Source organism: Dasypus novemcinctus, chromosome 6 (assembly GCF_030445035.2).
Source record: "Dasypus novemcinctus isolate mDasNov1 chromosome 6, mDasNov1.1.hap2, whole genome shotgun sequence".
Classification (NCBI taxonomy): Eukaryota; Metazoa; Chordata; class Mammalia; order Cingulata; family Dasypodidae; genus Dasypus; species Dasypus novemcinctus.
This window is the reverse complement of record NC_080678.1, coordinates 24,026,467-24,042,777: the sequence shown is the minus strand read 5'-3', so window position 1 is coordinate 24,042,777 and position 16,311 is coordinate 24,026,467. Positions and strand designations below refer to the sequence as shown.

The following is a 16,311-nucleotide window of genomic DNA, read 5'->3' as shown; positions in this document are numbered from 1 at the left end:
GTACTCAAGCAGGCCAGATTTAAAAGATAAGCCTCTTGTGAACCCAAACACTGAATGGTTCACAGATGAAAATAGTTTTATTAAGGAAGGAATTAAAAGGGCAGGCTATACAGTGGTTTCTCAGATTGAAACCATAGAGGCCAAAGCTCTTCCCCCTGCAACTTCAGCCTAGAATGCAGAGCTGATTGCCCTTACCTGAAGTTTAAAGCCAGCAGCTGGGAAATGGGCTAATATTTACACAGACTGTAAGTATGCTTTCCTTGTCCTTCACACTCACTCTGCTGTACAGTGAGAATGAGTCTTGCTTACTAACAGTGGGTTTGAGCACAGGCAAAAAACCCTAGACTTACTGGAAGCCATACTGTTACCTCAAGAAATAGCAGTTATGCATTGTCCAGTGCATCAGAAGACAGACACTGCTATAGCAAAGTGAAGTGCTCCAGGTAACCCGGCTGCCAAAACGGCAGCACAAACCCAGGTTTCCCTCCCACCCCTTATTCCAGCACCTGTACCAGTAGTTGAAGTTCCAAAGCATACCCAGGATGAACAAACCAGGACAGCTAGTGTGGGGTCCACCCTGGAAGCTGATGGGTGGGTTGTTAAGGACACTCAAGTCTACCTGCCATGGAAATTTCTCCATGGACTCCACCAAACCATTCATCTGGGGAGGGATGCCCTAACCAGCTTAGCCAAATGAGTTTTTGAAGGACAAGGCCTGGTGAAGACAGTCAGGAAATTACCAGGAGTTGCCCCCTGTGTGCAGTTAATAACTCAGACAACAGGAGGCTTAACCCCCCCCCCCCAATTCAACCCCCTCATCCAGATGCAGGGATTGTACCCTGGGGAGACTGGCAGATAGACTTCACCCACATGCCATCTTTTCAAGGCTATAAGTACCTCTTAGTACAGGTAGATACTTTTACTGGGTGGGTGGAATTGTTTCCTACTAGAAGAGAAACAGCAAATGAGGTTGCTAAAGTTCTCATAAAGGAAATAGTTCCCATGTTTGGATTGCCTAAGTCCCTCCAAAGTGATAATGAAGGCCTTTACTAGTAAAATAACCCAAAGTCTATCAGCTGCCCTCAGAATTAAATATCTCCATAGTTCCTAGAGGCCCCAATCCTCTGGGAAGGCAGAGAGAGATAACCCTAACTTAAAGCAGATTCTAGCTAAACTCTGCCAGGAAACTGCATCGCCTTGGGTCACCAGTCTACCCATGGCCTTACTAAGGCTGTGTTTAGCTCCAAAGGGCCCACTTCAGCTTAGCCCCTTTGAGACTGTCCATGGACAACCTTTCCTCACCCATGACCTGCAAACCAGGTTCTGATCAAAACTTGGCAAGAAACGAGCCTCATTCTCAATTAAAGACAAAATGTAAGGAACTTTACTCTGTAGTTCCAATCACTTCCACAGCTATTAAAGTTAAAGGAATTTCCAGCTTAGTGCACTAATCCTGAGTGAAGCCAGCTGCCCAAGAAAGTGCCAGTTCACCAGAGGCACCTGTGGGACACGAGTGCCAGTCATTGGATGACCTGAAATAACTCAAGAAAAAAGTTAAGTAGTGTCTATGTCAAAGTCAGCTGTTCCCTCTAACCATAGCCCAAATGCCTATTGCTAGGGGGAGGGCAAGCCAGACATCCTTTAAGAAACGTTTTCTGTTTTCATCTCCTTTAACTTAACTAAAAAAGCAATGCCTCTTCCCATTCTTCTCTCCTACCTTAGGAACTGGAATTGGCAATTTATACCTAACCCCGTTGTCTATTGCAAATTCTCTCTAGAGTTAACCAACAGCATAAAATAACTGAAGGAAAAATAATTGTTTCCCATCAACTTTGGTAAAATGCAGCCTTTGCAGGCACCTGGGCTTTTCTACTTCTGTGGTCCAGTGTCCTCTTAGTGGGACCATATATTTTCAAAATTCTAATCAAGTCCATTTCTTCCAAAATCAACATCTTGTTAGCCATATGGGGACTTCATCCAGCTTCACCCAGGATGCCTGATCCATCTTCCTCCAACCAAGAAAAAATAGCAGGAGGGTTTTACACCTTGTCACGCAGGACCTACTGCCCCTAACCAGCATAAAGTAGCTACAGAAGAATGATCATCTCCTTTCAGCACCTTTAAGAATATTCCCCAAGGACATTATCATTGGGCCCTCATGGGAGATTGATGGGAGAGATAATCAATGAAAATGGTAAACAGCTGGAACTGCTCCCCTGCCATTAGCAAAAGGGTGTGATAATTAACTGTTCAAAAAACAGGCATGGGAAGCAGACTTGGCCCAGTGGTTAGGGCGTCCATCTACCACATGGGAGGTCCACGGTTCAAACCCCGGGCCTCCTGACCCATGTGGGGCTGGTCCATGCCCAGTGCTGATGTGCGCAAGGAGTGCCCTGCCATGCAGGGGTATCCCCGCGTGGGGAAGCCCCACGCACAAGGAGTGCGCCTTATAAGCAGAGCTGCCCAGAGCGAAAGAAAGTGCAGCCTGCCCAAGAATGGCGCTGCACACAAGGAGAGCTGACACAACAAGATGACGCAACAAAAAGAAACACAGATTCCCATGCCGCTGACAATAACAGAAGCAGACAAAGAAGAACACACAGCAAATAGACACAGAGAAGAGACAACTGGGGGAGGGGGGAGAATAAATAAATAAATCTTTCAAAAAAAAATTAAGAGAAAAAAATAATTAAAAAAAAAAACAAAAAAAACAGGCACAAGACCTGAGTTCTCTCTCTCATGTACTCTCTCACCTGTGGACCACTGTCCTGCCCTCTGCACAATACTCTCACCATTTTCCCTCTGCCATGTGGCCATGCAAGTATAACTTGGGCATTTATAACCTATAATGGGGAATTGTAGTCTGTAAATCAGCACTCTTTATCACTTTTCATCCCCTTCCTTTCTACCTGGGACCCCTGATCTGCTATTTTTTCTCATTTCTCATCCCTCCCTATCTAAATAAATTACTGGCCTAACTCACCCTGCGTGCTCTTCCAATTCACTTCCACAGTATAGTCAAGAACCTAAACAAAATCTGGTAGCACAGGTCTACCACAATTTCTCCCTCGAACTAACCAACAGCATAAAATAACTAAAAGAAAAATGCCGTTTCCCATCACCTTCAGGAGGAGGCAGCCTCTGGAGGCACCTGGCTTTTCTCACTCTCATAGTCTAGTATGTCATGGCTGGCCCTCCTTTTTGGGTCTGCTTATCACCATGTATCTTCAGAATTCTAAGTTTATTTCTCCCAGAATCAACGCCTTCCAGAACAAGGTATTAGTCATGTGGGGATTTCAACCAGCTCCAACCACAGAGCTGGACCCATCTTCCCTCAGCCTCAACAGAATAGCCATAGGGTTTACCCTGTCAGGCAGGGCCTACTCCCCCTAACCAGCAGGAAGCAGTTACAGAGTAATGACCACTGCCCTTCAGCTCCCCCTTAAGAGTAAGGGTGTAAACTCTCTGAGAGGGGCGTGGAGACAGGTTAGTTTAGGGAAAGGGACAATGAGTCCACAGCTGAGACTTGGCAGAAAACATGGCTGCAAGACACATGGCCATGAAATCCTGCCCAGAAACCCCCTAAGGGACAGGCTGCTGCCAAGAATAAAGCTGAAAAGACCCCAAAAGACCCCAGCCATGAGATCTTATTTAGAACGAGATCCCATCTGGAATAAGATCCCATTTAGAACTCTTTCTGGGGTTAAGGGGAAGCCATGGATACCTTCAAACAAAAGGCCTCACCACTGGCCCCAAGAGTTAGTAGGTGTGGCAACCAATCAGAACAGCAAAGAGCTGGGGCCCCTCCCAAACATTATGAAGGGGAAAGGTAAAAAAATTTTAAAGGCCAAACTTGGGGCTCTACCTGCATAACTCACCCTGTAGCATACCCACAGTCCATGTCTAGGAATGTGTACTCTCTTCTTGTTTCTTAATAAACTCTTTACTCTCTTGCCTACCCTATGACATGTCCTTAGTTCTTTTATGCAACGTAAGAACCTAGAAGCCCAGAACCTAGAGCCTTCAGCTAACAATTCCTCTAGTTTTGACCCCCTTTGATTGCATTACTCTTTGAATGAATTCAGTTGAGAAGCCTTTGAGCAGATTACTTGATAAGATCATTTTGCTTTTGATTGGACGTCTGTGAGGCTTCACTCAGGTTAAAACCCCACCCCCTTGCTTGGTCTGAATATATGGACTAACTTGGACAGACACAAGAAAAAAGTGTAATGAAGGGTCAAGAATTAATAACTAAGATTATTAAATTATTACATAGGTGCCTTTATATTACAAAATAGCAAAAGGTTAATACCTGAAATTACTGAAGCTGGCTAGAGTGGTCCCACCTGCTTACACTTACTGTTACTCTCCATTTAAGCGCACTTTTGGGTGTTTACTATTACTATTGTGATGGTAATTTTAGATTGAACTCACCCTTGTGTATCCTTGCTATCGGGGTGGTAACCACTTTACCCATCTCTGTTTAATATTCATATGAAAGACCTTGTAACTGACCTTTGTTCAGTTATAAATCCTTATGACTGATCCTGGTTTGCTACCCTACCCCCGATCTGTCCTGTTCGGCCCTTTAATGTTTATTAATAAAAGAACCTGCATTCAGCTTTACTCCAATCATACACTGGCACCCCAATGTTATAAAGTATTAGAATTTCTGCACATCAGGGAGGCAGTTTTGGGCCATGAGGCCACTGTGTTCCATTACTTGTGCAACCAATTAAAAAGTCTTTCTCTCTGAAACCTGGTGTCTCAGGAATTGGCTTTAAAGTTGCACAAGGAGGAAGGAACCCAATTTTGCTCAGTATCAAAGAAAACTGTCATATTTGATTCTGCTGTGTAAAAGAAGACTCAGTTTTACCCACAGTAGAGCTGCAAGGAGGGAAGCCGTAAGAGATAAATCCTATGCCAGCTTGCAGATGAAATCAGGAAGAAGGTGGGAGCAGCTGAGGCTGAGGAATCCAGGAGGGGAATGCAGAGACCAGGCAGAGATCATCAACCATCTTGCTTCAAAACATGGCAGCTGACTTTGATGAAGAAAGCACCTCTAATGGTGCCTCGAGTTGGACATGTCGTGGCTTTGGAACTGTTCACTTTTACTCCAAATAAATCCTTTATAAAAGCCAACACATTTCTGGTACTTTGCAATGGCAGCCCCTTAGCAAACTAAAACCACTCCCCACCCCCCTTATCTTTTACTATGCAGTCCTATAGTTAGTGCCAGGCATGGGATAAGATTCTTAGAATAAAATTTTAAAAATTAGCCATAGTAAAAAAATAGTACATACTCACTGAAAAAAAATTTAACAGATTAATATAAAGTGAAAAATGAAAGCCTACCATTCCTCAGGGGAAACCATTGTTGAGTTTGGTTTGTATTCATTCAGAACTTTCTCTTTAACACATATATGTGGCTATGTACAGAACAGCATTTTTTTTTTCACTTTGCTATAAATACTGTTCTATTAGAGCAACAATTTTTACAGTACACACATATGTATCTTTCAACATTTTTATAGAAGTATTTTAAAAACAAATTTTTAAAATTTAGCTAAAAATCATGTTTATATCTCAGAGCTTTGTAGTTTGCAAAGTACTTTCCCCATGCCGTTAGTCTTCAGAACAGCTCTGCAACATAGGTTTTTCTCTTCCCCATTTTACAAAGGAGAAAACGAGCCAAAAGAGGTAAGGTGACTTGTCTAAAGGTTCACAGTAAGTGGCAAGGTGGGGTCATACAAGTCCAAGTCCAAGTCCAGAGCACTTTCCAGCCCTCACTGTTCTCTGGTTGCCTTAGATGGAGCTGTAGCAGGGAAAGGGAATCTCTGTTAAAGTCATCGACAGGGTATTCCTATAGATAATGAAAAAACGTAAGAAACAACTTGGTGCCCAGACTGTCAAGAAAATTATAATATGATCAACTGTGAGTCCCCCACCAAACCTTTACTAAGAGGCAATAAAATGACTGATTTTATTTCTCTTCTCTGATTGGAGTCAGAGGAAGGGCGAAGTCAAAAGACAATCAGAGAGAATGAGAAACACCTAATCTTTAACTCAGAGACTATTAAACTGCACACTCACAGCACATGCATCTTTAAAGGGATAGATGGGTCTTTTTGTTTAAACCATATTCATGTATAAAAATAGAACCTAAGTATGACTTTAAACAACTTACTGAGGTATGAGAACTTCTGACTGTAGGGAGGCTGCATAGATAATGAAAGAAGTACCCACTTTGGATTCAAATTCCAGCTCAACAAATTCCTAGCAATTTCTAATAATTTTCTTGTAAAAATTACTTTGGGTTTCAGTTTCCACCTCAGAGTTGTCCTGGGCCTCATCCAAAGTAGTTAATTAGTAGCCATTCCCAAGTTCTCAAGCCATTCCCTTGAGAACTTGTTTGTCTTTTTAAGGATGCTTCATAATCATTTCAAAAGGAAAACATTCTTAGAAGACAAAAACAATATAGTACATATTTATATCTGACAATTACTCTTAAAATGCTAGTTTGCATCTGAAAGAAAATAGAGCCTCGGGCCTAGAGCCCTTTTTCAGAAGGCCAACTTTTTGTTATAATTGTTAAAAAATGTTAAAGTACACCCTGACATTGAACTTCATTGACATCAAATCCGTAACTGGTTTTGGATATAGACAAATATGGAAAGAAAAAATTTCCAGTTTGGTTTTAAAAAGAAAATTCAAACAATGTGAATCATCCTGGCCAGCATTCTGGAGAATCATTCTGTCTGGCAAATGGTGTATGTAAACAAATCGTCAAAGATGCCATTAAATAAAATTGGTATAACAGGTATTACCTATTTAATAAGTACAATATATACATAGAATCCTCTTGAAAACCTTAATTTCATACAGAAACATATTTACAAAATTAACAGTATAATCAAAGGTTATCTGTACAATGTACATACATATACATGAACTTTGGAAGATAAACAAGTTTCATTACTACAGTCAAAATGGACAGCCATATGCATTTTTAAAAAGAATTCCATTCCAGAAGAAAAATATATCTTTAATATACAAGTATGTCTCTTGTCTGTTATTTTCCTGAAAATTCTTTGCTTGGATACTTTTTCATTTCTCTTGTTCAGCCTGGAAAAAGTTCAGGTTTCTAGTGCCACCAACTGTTACTAGTTAAAAATTAACAATGTTAGTGTCAAAAAGAATTTATTTTTTTAAAGGTTATTGAAAAATAGGTTACTTAACATTCATAAGGCAAATTAATTATACTGAATGACAATCTGATTTATAAAAATATTTTCCCAGGGTGGCATATATAACATTTACAATATTAATGGTTTCTAATTTTTTTCTTCTACTGGTAAATCTTGGTCTAAATTTACAATAAAAAGTTTTAGAAAACAATTTATATTGCAAAACAAAGTTTAGAAACACATATGACAACATAAGATGATTTATCTTTATGAGCATAACAAAGGCATTAATAATTTACTAAAATGGCAAAAATCGAATGCCATTTTATGGTCTTTGGGTATTTTTTCCTTTTTCCTAAAAAGTTAATTAAACCTCAAGCTGTGAAGTTAGGAAATGTAAAAAACCATCATGAAAACAGCAATCTGCTCTTAGCATATCTCAGCAAGAATTCATTTCTCCAAAGCTTCATGTCTGCCCGAGATTTCTGGCCATCTCCTTGCATACACAGATTAACCCCTTCCCCAGCCTGCTTACAAGGGACTGTCAGTTGCAGAGAATCACAGATCAGATCCTGCTGCCTCATGGCTTTCACCAGAGCATAAGGTTCCAGATGTGGGAGAACTGCTCTTTCTGGTCTGTTCACCAGTAAAATCACAACTTCTTGTATGGTGCCTGGCAATAGTAGGTGCTCAATAAATGTGCTTACTAAATGAATAGATGTCAGGAGTCTGATAAAATCCAAGCCTAATCGTTTTAAATGGTTATGAAAATAAAAAGAAATCAAAACTTAACCAAGAAAACAAGGTACAATCTCATTCTTCTGCCCAAACCCCACTATTTTCAATCCTTAAAACTTAACAGGCTAAAGTTTGAAGTGGTATGGGACAAAGGGAGTCACAGTAAGAGAGTTCACTTTGAAATTAAAACCATGTGAAGGGTACACATATGCACACAAAGATACATCGTTTCCTTCTCAAAGAAAACAAAATATTGTTATCTGACTAAGAAAAGTTTTGATGCATACAATTAAGAATATAATGAACATAAATAAAATTTCCCCCAGATCTCACATTTATCCAGACCATTTTCCTTTTCCAGATACTCTATTTTTCTCTTCATATATTTAATATAGCAAGACCCTCTAAATCCTTGTTTTGGGAGTTGTTTGTGAATCAGTACAGAAATATCTGATATATATGCATACACACATTTTTGTCCATTATTTTGCTATCTTGATCCAAATACAAAAGGATACAGTAAATACAGAAGAACAAAAGGAAAATAAAGCATTATCTTCAAGACTTCCTTAGTTTCTTATATTTGGGGGGAAGGGAAGGTAACAATACACTACAGTCAAAATATGTTTTATAATTTTTCTGAAATTGTTTCATCATTAAACTTCTTCAAGTGGATGATGTCACTAATGTTAATACTAGATTGTTCCATTTTTGTCTTTAATAAATGTGTATATATAGAGAGATTTAAAAGTGTATAGACAAAAGACCCTATGGATCTAATCATTTTGTGGTCTAGTATATATGTGTCTTAGAGAAGAAAATAAGTATTGTAGTTTATGAATCTATACCACATAAGAAGCCAGACAAATTAATTATGTTAGCTACTCTAAGTAGTCTTCAGGAGTATTGATAGTATGCCTAGAAACAAAGAAATTTGATTGCACTTACCCTCATTTTATTTTGATAAATTATTAGTGGTAAAAAAAAAATGCAAGCACATAGTAAGACTAATGCTTTTACAACTATTTTAGAAATAAAACTTCTTTGAACTTATATTTTCATTCTGAAATGATTTTTTTTTTTTTGGATGAAAACATGTAACTCAATACACAGAAAAATAAGATACCACATGGAATCATCTAATCCTTAATAAAATACATTATCTTCTTAAACAACATGTTAAAGTTGATTAGGAAAATGCTAAAACACATTAAAGGGACATTGAGTCCAACTTGTAGAGCCCATACAATTCTTTGAAGGCTGTTAATCCATCACCCCAAAACTTACTTAAGGGGAGAAAAAAGGCTACAAAAATATAAAACCCAAAACAAAAATGAGGCTTGTTCTCCACGGTGACCATGAAGAAAATGAGAGACTACACAAACTCAGAGAGACAGAAAGTATTGGTTACTGGGATGGGAAGTAGGGGCAACGGGGAATTAATGCAAAATACATGTAGAAACAATTTTTCTTTGGGGTGAAGGGAAAAGTTCTATTACTGGATGGTGGTGAGGCTACTGCAACACTGTGAATGTGATTAATTCCATTGAATGGTGGGTTTGGGGGGGATTTCGATGGGAAGATTTATGTTGTATATATGTTGTCAAATTTAAAAAAAAGAGAAACTAAAGAGAAAATTACAATAATATGCAACAAATGATACTGGATGGGATCGAAGGGAAGAGAAAAAGCTCAAAAGAACACTATTAGGACATAAGAAAACATTGGATTATACACTGTAAGCTTCGTATCAATGTTAAATTTCTTTTCTTCATAACTGCACTTAAGGTGATTATACAAGTGAATATTCTTGTTCATAGGAAATGTACATGAAAGGATTATGTGTTCAAGGAATATGATGTGTGTAATCTACTGTCAAATTTGCAGATAAATAGATAAATAGAACAGACAGAGAATGATACTGCAAAGGTGGCAAAATTTTAAAATTGGTGGTTCTGGGTATCTGAGGGCTGGATATGTTGAGTTTCTCTGACTTGTAAGTTTAAAACATTTCATAATAAAAAGTTAAGAGTAAAATGAAGCTTGCTGCAATATTACACAGGGCCAAGGTATCATATTATTGAAATGATCTGAATATAATGAAATATGGAAAATCACATGCAGAAACCATAATAGGTGAGAAATTATAAGAGGTAGAAAAAATGACTAACTTTGATCAATGACTAATACTGATACAATGACTGACAGGTATCTTTTAAGTGTACATCTTAAATAATGTAAAAATCTGAAAAGATCCATAAATTTGGCTCCAAAATTCCTTTGGTTATGGAGATGTAATTATTTTGCATATTAAACAAAAAAAAATATATCACATTTTGGGGAACTGTATGATTATTCCACTAAAATATATATCAAAGTAAAGAATGGTGCTCAAATGAAACAGTTTACAGTGTTATATGCTGATTTCTCATGGGAACTGGTGCTTTATAAATATCTTAAATACTATTACATTTATCTTTACATTTGATGTCAGCAAAAATAATGCATTTCAGTTTCAAAGAGCTGATTATTCATCTTTCTGTTCTAATGATTAGATCCAGACTTCAGAAAAATAACTGAAATCCACCAGTAATTTTTTAAATAAACGTTACTTAAAACCTTATTTTATATAACTAAAGATTTAAAAATTCAACTATTAACTCAATCAAACTGAAAAAATATTTTACACTATAAGTCATGAACATTAAAAAGGAAGTACCTAACAGATATCTGACAGAGGCATGACAATGCCTGATCATTGCTGGTTACCAATATCTAGCTTTTCTAGTGAATTTAGCTTTCAAAAAACTAAAATTACAATTAAAAGATTTAAGTGCTCATATGCATCCCTAAAACACCATCAAATGTTACAACCAGAATTTCAAACTATTAGAAATTTTATCATTTCTTTAGTTTTCTTGATGTTGGAGGAAGAGCATATTATTACTGAATGATTAATACGGGTCTTTTCATGCATACTTTTAAAAGCTGAAACATTTTTGACATATATTTTAAAGGAAAGAAATATGAAAAAGGGTTTTTTATAAGCCCTTTTTAACAATCGTCAGCACTTCATATGACTGTTAGCAAATTAAGTTTTTTTTTAATTCAATAACAGGCTGTTGTATTACACCATACAAAAACAAATGCCATCAAAGCTTACATTCTTACAGTATACACAGCAATGCATTCCTATTATAATAGGATACTTTTTGTACAGATGAAACAAAACAAATGTTTTACTGGCTGACACAAAAAGCAGGGGAAAGTTTCCAACAATGCTTGTTAGCAGCACCTGTCCTTGGGTGGCTTTTGTCTGTTTAGGCTGAGTTAGATTTTCTTTGTCCTCTGTTCCAGTTCATGTTGGTGTTTAATAAGATGTTCTATTTCTGTTCCAAGTGTCTGTAGATTTTCCTTTTATAAATGGAAAAAAAGGGAAGAGAAAAGAGAACTACTAAGTATAATAAATAAGAAGAGTCATCTTGAACTATTTTTGCCTAAAAATTGGAAACTGAAAGATGGGTTAGTTTTAAATACTCTTAAGACAAACTAGGCACACACTTGTTTTTACTGAAGTAGCCCTGTCCTTTTCAGAGGCACATTTAACCCTAAGGTTATAGCAATTTTTAGTGCATAAAATTATTACTTTCTAGACTTTAAGAATTATTTTTAAGTCCATTATTAACTATCAAGTTCCAAGCAAAAATGGAATTGTTAGGACAGAAAATAGCTTCAAAAAATAAAGCTGGAAAATAACATTACAAAATAAGTGTCTCAATCTTAAAACCATCACATGTCAGCAGTTAATTACATTTAATTATAACATGTCAGAGTTTACCCATTTGTTAATCTCAGGTTCTTTTAAAAATGAAGCTAGTCCCAAAGTAAACAACTCGTCTTAGCGTCTATCCAATAATGAAACTGATTTTTCTCAATTCATTTTTCCTCACTGGTTAAAAAAATTGCATTTTTCAAAAAGAGAAAAACACAAAAATTTTATCTCTAAATGGCCACCTGTGTTACAGAAACAGTTCAACTATGTGCTGGATCAAACCAGGAAAGATACACTATTTTAACATGTTTACTGGTTGATAAGTAAACAAGAAATACAAATACCTTCAAAGTAATATTTTTTAATAATGTATCTTCTAAAACAGCCTGTAATTTTCGGTTGATCTCCAGAGAAAGTTCCAATGTTAAACCGCTATCAGCTGGATGAGATGTATACAGAGATGCCATGATGCCACCCCGTCGACTTAAGCGGACTTTGTTAAAATCAGATGCTTCTGAAGAAAGTGTACCTGATTCTTCCCGTAAAATGTAACTCTGAATTATTCTGCAAAACCAAACATTACAAGTTGTGTACTGATACTTGTAAACTGCGGTTTTACAATAGAGAATTAAAGTTATTGGTCTTTTCAAGAGTCAACTAATCAAAGGCATAAAGATGATTAACATAAAATAAATACCTATTAGGTTAATAATAGAACTATACTGAAAAAGAAAGGAATTTTCTATTTTTAGTAAGATGGTTTCTTAAATGATTCTATTTTTGTTCTAACATGGTGTTTAGATTAAAAACATATAAACACTGCTTTTCTATTTCTTCCCTTATTATTTTTATCAAAACAGTTGGACAATTTCTTTATTGCTCAGATTTGTTAAAATTTTCTACTTTCCTGTTTTTAAACTTAAAAATGCATTTTACATTTTCTTTTACAATTCATGGGTAAACTTTCCATGAGTCTTAAAATTATTTCAAACTAAAAATTCAAGTGTCACCGGTAAAACCCCGCATTAAAAATAAAACTCTTATTTGAATACAGATAGTATTTGTGAAAGAAACTTGGTGCAGCAGAGGCTCTGGAGCTAGTGAGATCTGGAGGTTTGGATCTCTAGCTCTAAATGGGTCACTTACAGGACAAGTGATGACCCTGGAACATTTAGTTATTTGGCATGAGCCCCTACTAACTCATCTGCAAAATTACAGAACCTACCCTCTCAATGAGTAGTTGTAAGGCTTCAACAAGCTATTATAAACCAACAAGCACAGTAACTCATATTTAGAAGGGGCCCAATAAATTACCTCACCATGTCCTACACTCAACAGGAAAACAAACTCGCAACCACATATACCTCTTGGAGCCACAATCATAAAAATATAAAGCAACCAAGCTAAGTAGACCACCACCTTCTTTAAAAAGTCTAAAATTATTTTAGTACTATAAAAAGAAAATTAATGTTTACTGAATTCTATATTGCCTTAAAAGAAAGACCTGTGCTTTATTCACCTATTTCCAAAAAGCTAGATTAAAAAAAAAGATGGGGAACTGAATAACTATAATTAACAATGTTTTGAAAGGTAGGTTCTTGATATAATTAATTTGCAAACATTATCTTATGGACAATGTTATTTTGAACATGGATTATGCTATCATTATAATACATACTTTGTTTTTTTCCTAATTTCTTCCACCAATTGTTTTATGTGGTCCTCCATAAATTCTATCTTTTCATTCTTCCTAGCATGTGCTTTTTGCAGCCTTACTATCCTTTCAATCAGCATAGCCTTGTCTACTTCTGGAAAGTTATCCACAGCTACTGAGGACCCAGTATTTTCTGGCGATCGATCTTCTGCACTGCTTCGAACATTAAGGGACCCTGAAGACAAAAAAGTCACATTAGATGTTAGACTACAGTCATTTCTTAGCTCATAAATATTATTCATTTCAGTTTTGTGTTCAAATATTCAATCTAACAGAGGTGGGTACAGAACCCAAAATAGGTCATAGCTGGCCTGAGTTTTTGTTTTTGAATACATTGTTGACAAAGGTATCAAAAGGACCTATTATGACTCTCAGGAACAGTATGAGGAAGTGGGAATAAACAAGGAAATCAAGAAAAAGTCAGAGTAACAAGTCTGCAGTTAGCCCAAAATTAAACCATAAAAGGAGTAATAGAAAAAAACAAAAAACAAAAACAAAACAAAAACTAAGAGAAAGAAAAAATAGAAGAGAATATAGTAGTTAAGCTCTGGAGCCAATCTGCCTAGGTTCAAGTCCTTTTCCTCCATTTAAGTGACTTTGTGACTTTGGACAAAGTTATTTAACCATCTGTGCCTTGGTTACTTCATCTTAAAATGGGAATAATATTATTTACGTTATAGGATTATTATCCTAATTTAAATGGGTTAATATATGTGAAGTCTTTAGAAAAATGGCTAGTACATAGTAAGCACTATGTTAAGTGCAGCTATTATTTTTATCTATATCAGTGAGAAGAATTTCTGATCCTCTTATCCCTACAAGGATTTTTTTTTTCAATCCTATTTTACATATTTAAGAGAAGTGACATATATCTTAACCAAAGTCGTACAACAAATAAATGATAGAGCTGGGTCTAAATACTTATCTATAATTTAAAAGCTCACATTCTTTCTACTACATAATTCTTCCATATATTGTAACAACTGATAATAATTTTGTTTCCTAATGTGCAACTCCTGAGAGGCCCTATGGTGTAGTGGAGCATGCAAGGACTGTGGAGTTGGAGAGTTCTGTCACTGCAGATTTTGGGCAAATCACTTAACTACTCTGAATATTGGTCTCCTCATCTGTAAATGGGAATTATAAAACCTACATTGCATGGCTGTTTTGCGGAGTAAATAATATGTTTAAAGTGCTTACCAAGGTTCTTGCCATTCCAAAAATAATGTTATCACATACTATTAAAAATAAAACAGCTTTAGAAGAACACTGATGTTTTGTTAATAATCATTTTCACAGTGGAATAAATGGTAATTTTATAGACTCTACTCATTTTAAAATTCACTTTAGACCTTAGGCATATTTATTATGAGAAAAGCTAAAAGTTTTAAAGTACTTAAAATATATATATGTAGAAAATTTGATATATAATGATGATCATTTCATTAGTTCTCAGGTGTAAAAACAACTATAAAAGTAGAGAAAAAGAGAAAGCATACTATAAGAAATCTCTCCATATACATGGACACAAATACAAATTTTTAAAATAAAAGAGGAAGTTGTTGGACAGAATAAAGCAGCAACTAAGAAAAATGTTGGGGGAAACGGACTTTGGCCCAGTGGTTAGGGCATCTGTCTACCATATGGGAGGTCCGCGGTTCAAACCCCGGGCCTCCTTGACCCGTGTGGAGCTGGCCATGCGCAGTGCTGATGCGCGCAAGGAGTGCCGTGCCACGCAAGGGTGTCCCCCGCGTGGGGGAGCCCCACGCGCAAGGAGTGCACCCGTGAGGAAAGCCGCCCAGCGTGAAAAGAAAGTGCAGCCTGCCCAGGAATGGCGCCACCCACACTTCCCGTGCGCTGACGACAACAGAAGCGGACAAAGAAACAAGACGCAGCAAATAGATACCAAGAACAGACAACCAGGGGAGGGGGGGAATTAAATAAATAAATAAATCTTTAAAAAAAAAATAAAAAATAAAATAAAAATGTTGGTAGGGAGATAGATGACAAACTTGAAACCCTGGATAATGATAGAACTTAACTATTTAATGGAAACATCTTTTACAATATAATTATATACAACCAGAACTTTCTAGAGTTCAAAATGGAAGAAAAGCATATCAGTTTTTTTTTAATGAAAAATGCAATTTCTTTTATAGTCAATTGCTAAATAACAACTGAAAGCATTAGTTTTTTTAACCTGATGAACTGGAACGACTTCCCATGCTGCTGACTTCTTTATCATAGCTGCCACTCTCAACCTGATCTAATTTTCTTCGAGCTATAAGAAAAAGAAATGGATTACTTGTCACAATTACTATGGTGATTTGCTCCCACTATCTCTGATTTTCATTGTTAAAATCACTTAGGCAAAAATACCAAAGACAACAAGATAAAAGTTCTTCAATATATACTTTAGATAGGAGGGTTAAAGGTTTAATTCTTATAAAATGACATCTGGAAATATACAGATCAAAAACAAAACCTAGGAAAGAGCAGTATGAAACAGCTGAACTCAACTTTTGGTGTACATGCTACCTATGAGCCCTGAAAAATACAGAGCTCTGTAGTACCAGAAATCCTTTCATTTCCCCTCAAATGTCCCTTCAATTGCATCTATAAGAATAATCTGAATTCTTATAACAAATATCTGAATATATTCATATTAAGTAAATGCTAAGTATCTGATCTTGTTACTATATTTCACACTATTTTAACACTAATAAAGCAGTGAGGAAAGGCAGAGAGGAAAAAGAAGTCAGAATACATGCCTTATTTATCTTTGTATCCCAAGCACACTGCAAAGACACCTGAAAATTGTATAAATTTCTTAAGTGAAAGAAATCAGGGCTCCAGTCCTAGCTGTCAATTGTAGAGTTTAAGTTAGTTATAATCTTTCT

At 36.4% G+C, this 16,311-nt stretch overlaps 1 protein-coding gene across 2 annotated transcripts in view; it reads right to left on the bottom strand.

Annotated features, from left to right (window-relative positions):
- Positions 1 to 6,803: 6,803 nt before the first annotated feature.
- Positions 6,804 to 16,311, bottom strand: part of CCDC186 (coiled-coil domain containing 186) — a 45,173-nt gene continuing 35,665 nt past the window's right edge. For both annotated transcript variants that reach the window (XM_058298353.2, XM_012525685.3), the window contains exons 13-16: positions 15,612 to 15,692; positions 13,376 to 13,586; positions 12,042 to 12,261; positions 6,804 to 11,339 (exon numbers count right to left, since the gene is read on the bottom strand). In XM_058298353.2, coding sequence (XP_058154336.1) covers positions 11,256 to 11,339; positions 12,042 to 12,261; positions 13,376 to 13,586; positions 15,612 to 15,692 — 596 coding nt within the window. In that variant the 3' untranslated portion in view covers positions 6,804 to 11,255. The remainder of the gene's footprint in view (positions 11,340 to 12,041; positions 12,262 to 13,375; positions 13,587 to 15,611; positions 15,693 to 16,311) is intronic.